This window comes from Oncorhynchus mykiss, chromosome 18 (assembly GCF_057628025.1).
Source record: "Oncorhynchus mykiss isolate SJ-2025 chromosome 18, ASM5762802v1, whole genome shotgun sequence".
In the NCBI taxonomy this organism is placed as follows: domain Eukaryota; kingdom Metazoa; phylum Chordata; class Actinopteri; order Salmoniformes; family Salmonidae; genus Oncorhynchus; species Oncorhynchus mykiss.
The window spans coordinates 37,172,973-37,186,409 of record NC_143039.1 but is presented as its reverse complement, the minus strand read 5'-3'; the positions used below and the strand labels follow the sequence as shown (position 1 = coordinate 37,186,409).

Below are 13,437 nucleotides of genomic sequence, written 5' to 3'. Positions count from 1 at the left end.
GTCTCATGTTTTGAGGGAGCGTGCAATCGGCATGCTGACTGCGGGAATGTCCACCAGAGCTGTTTCCAGAGAATTGAACGTTCATTTCTCTACCATAAGCTGCCTCCAACATCATTTTAGAGAATTTGGCATTGCGTCACAACAGCAGACCAAGTGTAACCACTCCAGCCCAGGACCTCCACATCCGGCTTCTTCATCTGCGGGATCGTCTGAGCGGGGGGTGGGTGGGGGTGATGAGGAGTATTTCTGTCTATAATGAAGCTCTTTTGTGGGGAAAAACAGATTCTGATTGGCTGTGCCACTGCCCAGTCATGTGAAATCCATAGATTAGTGCCTAATTTATTTATTTCAATTGACTGATTTCCTTAAATGAACTGTAACTGTGTTTATAGTTTTGTTCAGTATGGATAAATCACAATACATCATTGTGATGTAGATGTGTATTACCAGGCATGAAGCAAGGTATTGACACTACAGTAGTGCCCACCTACTGCTATCTATAGGCAGCTCTCTGACGCAGAAAATGTCTTTGTGTGTGTGTGTGTGTGTGTGTGTGTGTGTATGTTTGTGTGTGTGTGTGTGTGTGTGTGTGTGTGTGTGTGTCTGTGTGTGTGTGTGTGTGTGTGTGTGTGTGTGTGTGTGTGTGTGTGTGTGTGTGTGTGTGTGTGTGTGTGTGTGCATCTACAGAACATAAACACAAACTGTAGCAAAATAAAATAAGAGATTCAAAGAAGGGATAATCAAAGGATAGCCAGATGGAGAGAGAGAGAGAGAGAAAAGATCAAAGGTGCTTTCTCCTCCACTGCCTTTGGTGTCGCCCCTAACTAGATTCATGCTATACCTCTCTGGCTGCTCTGTGTTCCAAATGACACCCTATTCCCTATTTAGTGCACTACTTTTGACCAGGGCCCGTAGGACCAGCTCACAGGCCTATGGTCAAAAGAAGTGCACTATATAGAGAATAGGGTTCCATTTGGGATGCACACTTGGCTCAGGAAGGGGTAAGCAGCAAGCAAGACACTTAAGTACAACTTGCAATGACGTCCAGCTGAACATCTACATTCGAATTGTGTGGGTGATTTCAAGCTTTTATATGGTAAAGTGAAGTATCGCAACTCCACTCATTACCTAGTCCTTCATCCTATCTGAATCGCCACATGATACCCTATTGTATAGTAGTAGCAGTCTCCGAGCAACGGGGAAAGGCTCATTGCTTTGTACTTTTGAAGATTGCCATTGAAGTAAGCCTCTTGTGTTGCATAATTTGAAGTATTTAAGCTTCATAGAATAGTACAGTGGTTCCTCCTTTAAAAGTTACAAGCTTATGCCGCGAACGTTAGTGGTAGATGGTGGTATTCTGTCATTGCACCACACTATCACAAAGGGGAGTTAGAACGCCGATCTAGCGGTAGTCTAAACTGTGGCAATTAATGGCGGCGTTTTCAGTCTGAGAGTCTCTCCTCTAGCACTGCAGTCGTGCATCAGGCATCAACAACAACTGTCGGTGGTCCTGGAGTTAATTAAGATAAATACAATGGGGGAATTTCACTTGACATGTGGACCGACAATTTTCGGGAAAAAATATACACGGTGGGCGCTTTTTTTCTCTGCCTCTACAAACAGAAAAAAATCATTCTAAATAACAAACTGGCTTTATTTAGAAATTAGTTGGAATGTCTCACCCCATTTTCAAGAATGGCCCTTTTCTCTTTATTCAGATTACAAAAAAGTTGGTTGCAATTTCAGTTAAAAGGATCAGACCCTTTTTTTTCAATTTTCGCCTAACATTACATACTCAAATCTAACTGTCTGTAGCTCAGGATCTGAAGCAGGTATATGCATATTCTTGATACCATTTGAAAGGAAACACTTTGTGTTCACTTTTTCACTTTGTGAAATACATTTGTGGAAATGTGAAATTCATGTAGGAGAATATAACACATTAGATCTGGTAAAAGATAATACAAAGGAAAAAAACATAATTGCCTTTCTGAAAATGCATATGACTTACGAGTCTAGGCGCAATTTAGCAGTGTACGTGCAAAGTTTTAGATTCATCCAATGAGCCATTGTATTACTGTTAAAAATGTGTTATCAAGTCTGCCAAAATGTGCCGAATTGGTCAATTGATATATTTGCAAGTACATAACTATACAGAACATACAAAATTGATATGGTAATTTAGCATTTAAGTTTACACACTCCCAGGAGTGTCAAAAATGATGGATAATTAGCTTTCCTACAGAAAAGACACTGTTAAACGTTTTTAGTTGTTGTGCACTCTCCTCAAACAATAGCATTGTATTTGTTCACTGTATTAACTTCTGTAAATTGGGCAGTGTAGTTAGATTATCAATAATTTAAGCTTTCTGCCCATATAAGACATGCCTATGTCCTGGCAAATGTTCTTTCTTAATTACAATGTCATGCTTTTCACATTAGTGCACATTAGCTCAACCGTCCCACGGGGTGGGGGGGTTGGGACCGTTCCCGTAGAGGAAAAATAAAAAAAAGTCTACCGGCCCTGCATTAAAGACCAAAATTGTGGTAACTAAAAATGTATACCAGTTTCATTTAAGGACCATAAAATTGACAGCTGTGACATACAGATTGCAAAATAGTTTTTTTGATGTACTGATTCCATGGCACATGCTTTATGAATTGACACACCATTTTCAGTTCATTATAACCTACTGCAGGCCTAAAACATATGGGTTTAACCTTCTGAATGAATTATCATATTGAATATAGAAGCCACGTCTTAATGAGTTCTGAGAGCCGATCTGTTATCCAACTATTATTATTATTATTATTATTATAATTAACCCTACATTATAATTAAATAAAAGCCCATTGGATATTCTCACAGACCAGATTTGCCCTAACGAAAAATGCTTTGGCTGTTTTGACCCAAGTTAATCTGCTCATGTTGTGTGTGTGTTTGATTATTTGTGACATTGTGGTTACGATGAAGAATGTAATCAAACGTTATGTGCATTTTTTTTTAGACGCTGTGTTTTTATTTAAAGTGGTGATGAAGAGCTGGAGGCATTTTGAAAACATGTTTACAAACACTTGTTTTTCACAAGTGTTCTCTAGCAGGTGTAGACCATCATGCAAACAATGTTTCCATGATGGGCTATTAGTAGGACATTAGACTCTTCATACATCGATTTATTTACAAAATGGTAATTTAATAGTCCGCCTACTATATGTGTGAAAATCCCACCAATTTGCAATGTATTAGGTCAGTACATTTTAGTTGCACTTCCCCCCCATCTCCACGACCACGGGTAAAACCTTGCTGAATAACCAATGCATTTGTTGCATCGTTGTATCGTCAATTTCTCAAGCCAAAACGTCTTGATGGCGTTCACCAGTTAATCTTTGCTTGTATGCTTGGCATAGTCACGGATGAATGTTTTCAGTTGATAACAATGTCCACACTGTATTTCTGATCAATTTGATGTTATTGTTATGGACAAAAAATGTACTTTTCTTTCAAAAACAAGGACATTTCTAAGTGACCCCAAACTTTTGAACGGTAGTGTATATATATTAAATGTCTTACAGAGCCTTTCCATAAGTCCACTCAAGTTTCTTAAACTGTCATCAGTGAGTCGATGGCTTGAATCATCTTGCTAGAAATGGAAAACCATGGTAGATTGTGTTTTTGGTTGATGGCCAATATTAAAAACAGCCAAATGCGTTTATTGTTGAATTATTTTAGGCTCCTTTCTCTTCTCTGTGCTGGAGTTCTTTTAAGAATAAAGTAGACTAGTGAAGGCAACATATTGTTGCATACTGGAAGACCAAAAGTCATCCAATTGTTATAATAGGATTTAAAGCAACAGCATACCCACGTGTGGTCAACTATTTCATCACAGTTTTGCGCTGCCCTTAGACACACATGGGAACTGGTCTTGATAAATCAATATTTTGATTATTTTGCTCTTCACTCGCAGTCACTTAATATCCTACTCCCGACCGGTCACGTTGTACAGCGCCAACTTTTTAAATCCAGTCACCCCCCCACCCCTCCATGTCTTATTCTCCTATGTTTTCTTAGTGAGTTTTTGTGTGTGTATATACTCATCTTTTTTCTCTTTCTCTCTCTCCTCACAGCTGTTCTGCAGGTATCCATATCCTTGAACAAGGTGGAGCTAAGTGTGGGAGAGTCCAAGTTCTTCAAATGCACAGGTAAGATGCCTATGGCAAAGAGAACATGCTTGTCTGTGTGTTAAATCAAATGTAAATGTGGATATGTCATCCTGAGTGTGTGGTGAGATGGGCGATGGGTTGGATGGAGGTGGTGGGGTTGTTGGGTGACATGGTTGCCCCCCATCCCACACACATCCTTCCAAACCAACGGTATCAACCCTCTCCCCAATCCCCCAGCCTTCAGCTAACCCCTTGCCCATCCCACCCTGTTGCAGATCCTGTCCTATCCGCCCCTGTTTGGGGGGTCTATGTGCCATGGACCCCAAGCCAAGTACCTGCAGCTCTGTAGGGTGGCAGTGTGGGCTGGCAGTGCTTTGTTCCACAGTTCCACCCCTGCTGTGTCCCTGTCTTCTTCTGCCAGCACATCACAACATGGAGCTAACAGCAGAGGAACAGGAAGGAAAGGGGCAGGGAGAAGGAATGGTTGAGGGTGGTGAGGGGAGTGAGGGGTGGAGATGGTGAGGAGAGCTTATGGACAGAGAAGAGAGGGACAGGGACAGAGGGTGGTTGGTTGAGGGAGATGTAGAGTGCGGAGAGTAGAGGAAGGAAGAGGAGAGGGGCAGGGAGAAGGGTGGGAGATGGGTAGGTGGAGAATAATGGGGTGAAAGTGGGGGAGAAATGGGTGAGAGGAGAGAAGAGGGACGGGAGAGAGAGAGGCGCACACACACACACACAGTGTACAATAACTAACCATGTGGGAACACATTTTCAGTCCAATTCAAAATCATATTTTGTCTAACCTTAACCCCAAAACCTAACCTTAACCCTAAAACACACACACACACACACACACACACACACACACACACACACACACACACACACACACACACACACACACACACACACACACACACACACACACACACACACACACACACACAGTCTTCTATAACTAACCTTGTGGGGGGACACAATTCAGTCCCATTCCAAATCCTATTTTCCCTAAACCTATCCCTAAACCTAATTATAACCCTAACACTAATTATAACCTTAACCCTAAACCCCCTAGAAATATAATTTTACCTTGTGGGGATTAACAAAATGTCCCCAGTTGGTCAAAACATTTCCGTTTATTATTCTTGTCAGGACCTCTGTCAAACTGCATGGTTTATCTACTAGCCATTTTTCACTGTTAAAAATAGTTTTATAGAGTTATGTCAGTGTTTAATCAGATGTCATTGCTAAGTGGTGCCTCTCAGTGCTCCACTCAGTCTCGAGTTACACTTTAACCATATTAACCAAATATGTTTTACTTCAGTTGAATACCTCTCCCAGAGACATACAATAGTTTTACCGGTGTCCCAGCCTTCAAAAAATCCCTGCACATCATGTTAGCTCAACAGATCCTTCTGCAGACAATATGGAGGATGCTGGAGAATGGAAGCTCTATAGCATATCCCTCCTCCGCTGGCCTCAATGACTGAGGATCTATTTATTGCCAGGGGGTGCAGTGACCTCTCAGTTCTCCTTTCACAGCCAAAGCAGTTCATACATACACACACCTGCACGGATACAGTGTACAAGCACACAAGCATACATAAACACGCACGCACTCACACACACAGAGTGAGAGCGAGAAGAAGTTAGTTAGGCAGAGAGAGAGAGAGAGAGAGAAAGAGAACCACTGAAGGAGCAGTAATTGTCTCATGTTTGTTGACTCTTTGGATGACTCCCAGAGTGTCCTGAAGTATTCTCTAAGAGTATGTGCATGTACCTGCGTGCGTGTGTCAGTGGAGGGGAGGACGGCTCGTAATAATGGCTGGAACGGAGCGAATTAAATGGCATCAAACACATAGAAACCAATTGTTTGATGTATTTGATACCATTCCACTAATTCCGCTCCAGCCATTACCACGAGCCCTTTCTCCCCATTTAAGGTGGATATCTATGCGCTTGACAGTTTACACTTCAAATGAACAGAATTACAGTTGGGTAGATATCCAGAAAGATTGATGGAAATACAGTACAAAACCAGTCAGTCCAATTGCACAGATCGAGGTCAAATATTATTAGTTATGCAAACATACTTAGTAAATGCTGTGCTTTTACCAGTAATTGTCTTTGATTAAGAAACTAAAACATATCAAATGGAAGTTTAAAGAGCAGTGAGACTGTATAGTATGTGGCCGGTGGGGATTTCCTTGTCTCATCGTGCACTAGCGACTCCTGTGGCGGGCCGGGCTAACCAGGTCGCCAGGTGCACAGTGTTTCCTCCGACACATTGGTGCGGTTGTGCTGTGTTAAGAAGCTGTGCGGCTTTGTTGGGTTGTGTTTCGGAGGACTCATGGCTTTCGACCTTCGTCTCTCCCGAGCCCGTACGGGAGTTGTAGCGATGAGACAAGATAGTAACTACTAACAATTGGATACCATGAAATTGGGGAGAAAAGGGGATAAAATTCACACACAACATTTTTTTTAAAAATGGTAGTCTGTCAGGTACTCAGCAGGAAGGTCTGATTTCTCTATTATAAAACAAGACCCAGATGGCAAATATAAAGACCCAGTCTATCTAAAAAACAGGAGGCCCCTTTACACTTCAATGTTGTGATGCAAAAATACTAGCAAAATGCATAGCACTCAGAATTAAACTTTTATATGACCATGCGGCTTACCTATAAAATGGTCTGATGGTGAAGTAGACATACTCGGTATTCACATCACAAAATATATAAATAAGCTCTCCACAATGAATTTAGATAGAAAACTTGTAAAAATAGACAAGATCCTGCAACCATGGAGAGGTAAATACCTGTCTATTTATGGAAAAATTGCCCTGATTAACTCCTTAGTCATATCTCAGTTTATTCACTTACTTATGGCGCTGCCTTCTCCTGATGATTCATTTTTCAAATCATTTGAGCAAAAAATATTTTGCTTTATCTGAGACGCTAAACCAGACAAAATAAAATGAGCCTATCTATATAATGAATATGAATTGGATGGGTTGAGATTATTAAATATAAAAGCACTAAACCTCTCTCTAAAAGCTTCACTCATTCAGAAGTTTTATTTGAACCCTAAATGGTTCTCAAGCAGATTAATAAGAAAAGCTCATCCATTGTTTAAAAATTGCCTTTTTGCCTTTGTGCAGATTGCCATGTCTCATTTTTGATTAATTGAAAATGATACTTTTTTCAAAGTATCTGTCTTTTTCAAACAAGCATTGCAGAGCTGGCTGCAATTTCAATTTCATCCCCCTGAAAAGATAGAACAAATATTACTGCTGAACACAAATGTGCTGGTTGATAAAATACCTGTATTTATGGGAAAGATGTTTGAAAAGGGTATTTTGTTCTTAAATGATATTGTAAATTGTAATGGTAGAGTTATGTCCTTCGTGGAGTTGTACGGGAACGTCTGCTCAATCCAAGAGTACAACCAATTGATTACAGCATTGCCCCAAAAATGGAGGAGGCGGGTGGCAGCAGGAGGAGGTAGGGAACTGGTCTGTCTTCCCAATCTAAAGGATCAAAACAAAAAAATAGCATAAAAAGCATAAAAATATCATCAATAGGAAAGTATACCAGTTTCATTTGAGGACCAGGATGTTGACAACTGTGCCATACAGATTGCAAAATAATTGGGAAGAGATTTTTGATGTACCGATTCCATGGTACAGGGTGTATGAGTTGATATATAAAACAACGCAAGATTCAACACTTTGTGCTTTTCAGCTAAAATTATTATATATAATTCTTGCCACCAACAAAATGTTGAATATTTGGGGCATAAAATCATCGAAGCTCTGCAGATTTTGTTGTAAGGATACAGAATCAATAAACCATTTATTTAGGTATTGCCCTCAGGTAGCCTGTTTCTGGTCTCAGGTTCAGGAATGGCTGAAAATGCATAGCATTGATCTAAAATTGACCCTAGAAATAGTACTGTTAGGAGATCTGGAGAGACCGGGTCAGTCAATTACAAATATACTAATACTCTTAGTAAAAGTATTTATCTTCAACACCCAATCTGGAGATTCTATTTGATTAGATAGATTGAAATTGTATGTTAAACGTCATAGCATAGTTGAAAGATATGTGTTGCGTAGAAACACGAAGTGGGTGGCCAGCAGCGATAGATGGGATGGGCTGAGGGTTGGTATGTGGAATTGGAGACAAGTGGGAGTGGAGTTGCTGTGTAAGAGAGAGAATGATGGTCAAAAGATAAAGGGGGAAAAAAGTCAAAATAAAACATAATAAAAGGATATTTGAAGGACACTAAGTGGCAGTGTTTTTACAACTAATGCCGGTTTGCCTGAGGCTGATGCCGTGCAGATGTTTGTACACATGCATTTACACACACTCTCATTCAAATAAACACATACAAGAACACACATGTACATGTAATAGTGCCAGACATGCACACAAACATATACAGTTGGCATTGCTGTTATTTCAGTTGTCCTTGATGTCCTTTGTTTTACATTTATTATTTATTTTTATTTTTTTGCATTCTTGTTTTCTTCTGTCTTTTCCTTTTAGTCTTTCGTTCATTCTCTTGGTTGTTGGTGCATTGGGGGGGTTCTTGGGGGTGGGGAATGGAATTAATTGTTTGTTTGTTTTTTTCTGGTGGGGGACTGTGGGAGGGGTCTCGGATAGTTGAGGGACAGCTATTGGGGAACTGTCGGGGGATCTTGGAGGGTTCGGGTTTCACAAGATTGTGATCATGAAAAAGGAAACTACGACATATATTTTATATCACTATCATGCACACGTTCCCTCACACATAAGGATGGCTCTGTTGCGGAAAGACTGATACATGTTTGATAGTGTCTTGATGCTGTATTGATTGTCCTTCATGTTCTAATACTTTAATTTGACCCCTTCCTTGTGTTTTTTGTAATAAATAATACAAAAAATATATATAAATAACTAAATAAAAAATTTAAAAGACTCGTTTCCAGCGTAGTGAGTTGGTCGCTGTGGCCGGAGAGCAAGGCCTCAACTTCGGCCAGTGTGGTAGTGTGAGATGCCACAGAACCCCGGATGGTTTCCACGGTTGCCTGAATTGCAGCCAGTGTAGCCGCCAGTGAGTTATTCAGCCATTCGGTGAGTTCTGCTACCAAACTTTCACGCGATTTTGCCAGCTCCCTGACAAGGATCTCCAGTGTTATCAGATTAGCCGTATCACCCGGAGTGGCTATTAAAGCCTACAATGGAGGTGGGTGGTAGCCATTTTAGCTGAATTTGATTTGGTGGAATGTGAAGTTCTTTCCGTCGATTTTCCAAAGCGTGTGACTGGTTTCCTCATTCTAATTTAGGTGTACTATTACTGGGTAATTAAAATGACTTTTTAGGTATTGAGAAGTATGAATTTAGGCTCAATTGAGGATTATTTACAAAAATTGTCGGAGATTATACCTCGTGCGACTTCTTTCTACATTCCTCAACCGGAAGTCTCCTAAATTAATATCTAAAGGGCATTTTTCTTTATGGCAAATCTGATCTGTGAGAATATCTAAGGGGCTTTCATATCATTCTAAATGAATTAATAATAGTAATTGCTATGTTTAAAAAATTACGATATTTTGGAGATTTCATTTTCAAATAACAAAAGGTGAGTGAGAAAAGGGCCATTCTTGAATGCCTCACAAGTCCTCAACTGTCAGCTTCAATAAATAGTACCCGCAAAACACCAGTCTCACTGTCAACAGTGAAGAGGCGACTCCGGGATGCTGGCCTTCTAGGCAGAGTTCCTCTGTCCAGTGTCTGTGTTCTTTTGCCCATCTTAATCTTTTTATTGACCAGTCGGAGATATGGCCTTTTCTTTGCAACTCTGCCTAGAAGGCCAGCATCCCGGAGTTGCCTCTTCACTGTTGACGTTGAGACTGGTGTTTTGCGGGTACTATTTAATGAAGCAGGCTAGTTTTAGGACTTGTGAGACGTCTGTTTCTCAAACTAGACACTCGAATGTACTTGTCCTCTTGCTCAGTTGTGCACCAGGGCTTCCCACTCCTCTTTCTATTCTGGTTAGAGCCAGTTTTGCGCTGTTCTGTGAAGGGAGTAGTGCACATCGTTGTATGAGATCTTAAGTTTCTTGGCAATTTCTTGCATGGAATAGCCTTAATTTCTCAAAACAAGAATAGACTGACGAGTTTCAGAAGAAATTACTTTGTTTCTGGACATTTTGAGCCTGTAATCAAACCCACAAGTGCTGATGCTCAAGATACTCAACTAGTCTAAAGAAGGACATTTGTATTGGTACTTTAATCAGCACAGCTGTGCTAACATAATTGCAAAAGAGTTTTCTAATGATCAATTAGCCTTTTAAAATTATAAACTTGGATTAGCTAACACATTGTGCACTGGAACACAGGATTGATGGTTGCTGATAATGGGCCTCTGTATGCCTATGTAGATATTCCATTAAAAATCAGCCGCTTCCAGCTACAATAGTCATTTATAACATGAACAGTGTCTACACTGTATTTCTGATACATTTTATGTTATTTTAATGGACAATACATTTGCTGTTCTTTCAAGGACATTTTTAAGTGACCCCAAACTTTTGAACGGTAGTGTATATAAATATTTTTTTCAGAACATTAACCATGTGTGCTCTCTTGTTTTGTACTTTTCTGTAGTTTCGACCCAGTGATTCGTCTGACAAACAAATACATATTCGTCCTGCAGGCCCAGGCATGGATCAAAGCTGGCGATAGTATTTGTATCATTGTTTTATTCACGAAAGCATAAAGATGTTAATGAAGAAGCCAAATTTGCCTCTGGATCCATCCCAGTTGGTTTTCTGTGGAACCATGTGTTTTTTCAGTGCAGCCTGTTGTCCAGCCCTTTGTCCTTTGATCTCCACGGATGGTTGTCGGCATGGTTGTATGCTCTGCAAAAACACATTCAAGTTTTTAGTACACAATTATCGATTTTATTACACAGTATGCCTACACATTGATAGGCTATATAATTGAAATTGCACTGAAACAGAATACTTTAGTTTTGGTGATCCTCCCTTCTCTGGCTCATAATGGCTTATTTTGTATTCAAATCTATTGAATAAATGTATTAATTACAGTAATTTATCATTCTCATTCTCAGACTGGAAACGTTTTTTGCAAGAGTTCACGATCTCATTTTCAAGTCCTTGTTTAAATAATAGCAATATTTTGAAGATGATTTCATTTTAAAATACCCGAAAATCAGCGGTTGTAATCTGAATAAAGGCCAAAATATTTATTTTTGTTTTTAGAGGGAGAGACCGTGCCTATTTTTAAAACAAGGACATGCCGGCCGGCCAAACCCTCCCCTAACCCAGACGACGCTGGGCCAATTGTGCACCGCCCCATCACGGTCGGATGTGATACAGTCGGGATTTGAACCAGGGACTGTAGTGATGCTTCTTGCACTGAGATGCAGTGTCTTACATCATTGCGCCACTCGGGAGCCATGACCAAGATGACCAATATTTATTGTCCTGAAACATTATTTGCAGAATTCACAGCCTGCCACGCTTGTGAAAAACTGGGTTAATAATAATAATACTTTTCCCCCCTTCCACATGTTAAAGGTTCCAATTGATAAAGTTTTTTTTTTAATCAATTAGTATATTTGAGTTTAACCACACTATTTGTTGTAAGATTTGTTTTTTATTTTCTGTTTCATTAAATTGAAATTGCAAGCAACGTTCTATGGCTTGTTTTAAAAATAGCAATGTATGGCTGTTAATTTTCTGTATGGCTGTTAATTTTACATGTTTAATAGAAAACAAATCCATAAAACTAGCTTCGGTTAGAGATAGATGGAGGAGGCTAAAACGAAAACATATTCCTGGACAGCTGAACATCCTTATAGCGGAAATGATTTCGGATTTATTTTTGAAATCATCAAACAATCATGCTGTTGCCTCTAAAAAGGCCTCTTTTACCATTTCTCCATCCTGGAACAGTTTCTTGTGCTTTGCTAGTATGCGACTCACCCGGAATGATGCAATCGTGGTTGCCTTTGATTTTGAGCTGGGCCTTGTAAAGATCGATTGTTGGGCAGCTAGATGAGACTTCAACTCTTTTACTTTTCTCTTACGTAGTTCACTTTTACTTGGAAAGTCACTTTCATATTTATTGTGAACGGTTTTGAAATGCCTCTTGACATTTCCCTTCTTACCAAGAGCTAAGCTTGAATGGCAGATCTTCCCACTCACGGTGAAAGTGGTAGATATTCGTTTTCTTGCTGCTTGGTCCAGCACTCATATTAAAAGCGTAACCGCAACTTCGTAGGAAAAAAACCGTCTGGAACATCAAAGAATATTCTGTTGCAGGTCTCGCAAGCGTGGAAATGGAAACGTGCTAACTGCAGACGGTTGCTATGGTAGCTACAGTTTGGAAAACAAATGCCAAATTGCCAAAAATATATTTTTAGTGCATACATTTTGAAAACTTTTTTGCGGTCTACTAGAAAGAAGTTTGCGATCGACCGGTCGACTACGATCGACGTTCTGGGCACTAATGCTCTCGAAAGTGTGAAAATCATTCAACTGCATTTTTCTCCTACTCGTCTCCAAAGTGGGATAACAAGTTTATCAAATTTCAAAGAGGCATAACTTTCCCATGTTGAACAAGGGCTGATTAATTGACCATTTATTTCAGGTGTGCTTATGAATATATAAGTGGAACTAATGGTGGGGTACTCAAGGGGAGGTTTGGGAAATACTGCTCTAAAGTCTAAGGCTTGGCTTAGTTATTTTTAGAGTTTCTTAATGTTACCTATAAGTTTTCTCTGTCCCACCAGTGATCGGAGAGCTGGTCAACCTGGAGTGGTTTAACCCCCAGGGGGAGCGCATCGTGTCGTCCCAGCGTGTGGCCCTGCACACCGGGGAGGACAGCTCCAGGCTGACCATCTATAATGCTGAGGTGGAGGACGCGGGCATCTACCGCTGCCAGGCCACCGACGCCCAGGGACAGACACAGGAGGCCACCATGGTGCTGGAGATGTACCGTGAGTGTCACTTACATGCATATGTAACAGAGGAGAACACACACACCACACTCTCTCCATTCCCTCTGTATCCATTCCAGCCTCTGTAGGGGTCCTTCAGATATACAAAGACATGAGTTGAATACATCGCCGTCTCCTCTGTTAGATCATAAAGATACACCATATTTACATTCCATTGCACCTCCGTAATAACTTGCCCATTAAAGAGTGTAGTGAATGTTCGCTAGGTCTGGTGGTGTGTGTGATGGATAGTATTTAATGTGTGCAGGCG

General features: G+C 40.3%; 1 protein-coding gene across 9 annotated transcripts in view; it reads left to right on the top strand.

The window, feature by feature from the left end:
• LOC110495975 (neural cell adhesion molecule 2) overlaps positions 1 to 13,437 on the top strand; it is a 422,938-nt gene that overhangs the window by 285,619 nt on the left and 123,882 nt on the right. For all 9 annotated transcript variants that reach the window (XM_021571547.3, XM_021571545.3, XM_090208333.1 and 6 more), the window contains exons 2-3: positions 4,126 to 4,200; positions 12,960 to 13,166. In XM_021571547.3, the coding sequence (XP_021427222.1) occupies positions 4,126 to 4,200; positions 12,960 to 13,166 (282 nt within the window). The remainder of the gene's footprint in view (positions 1 to 4,125; positions 4,201 to 12,959; positions 13,167 to 13,437) is intronic.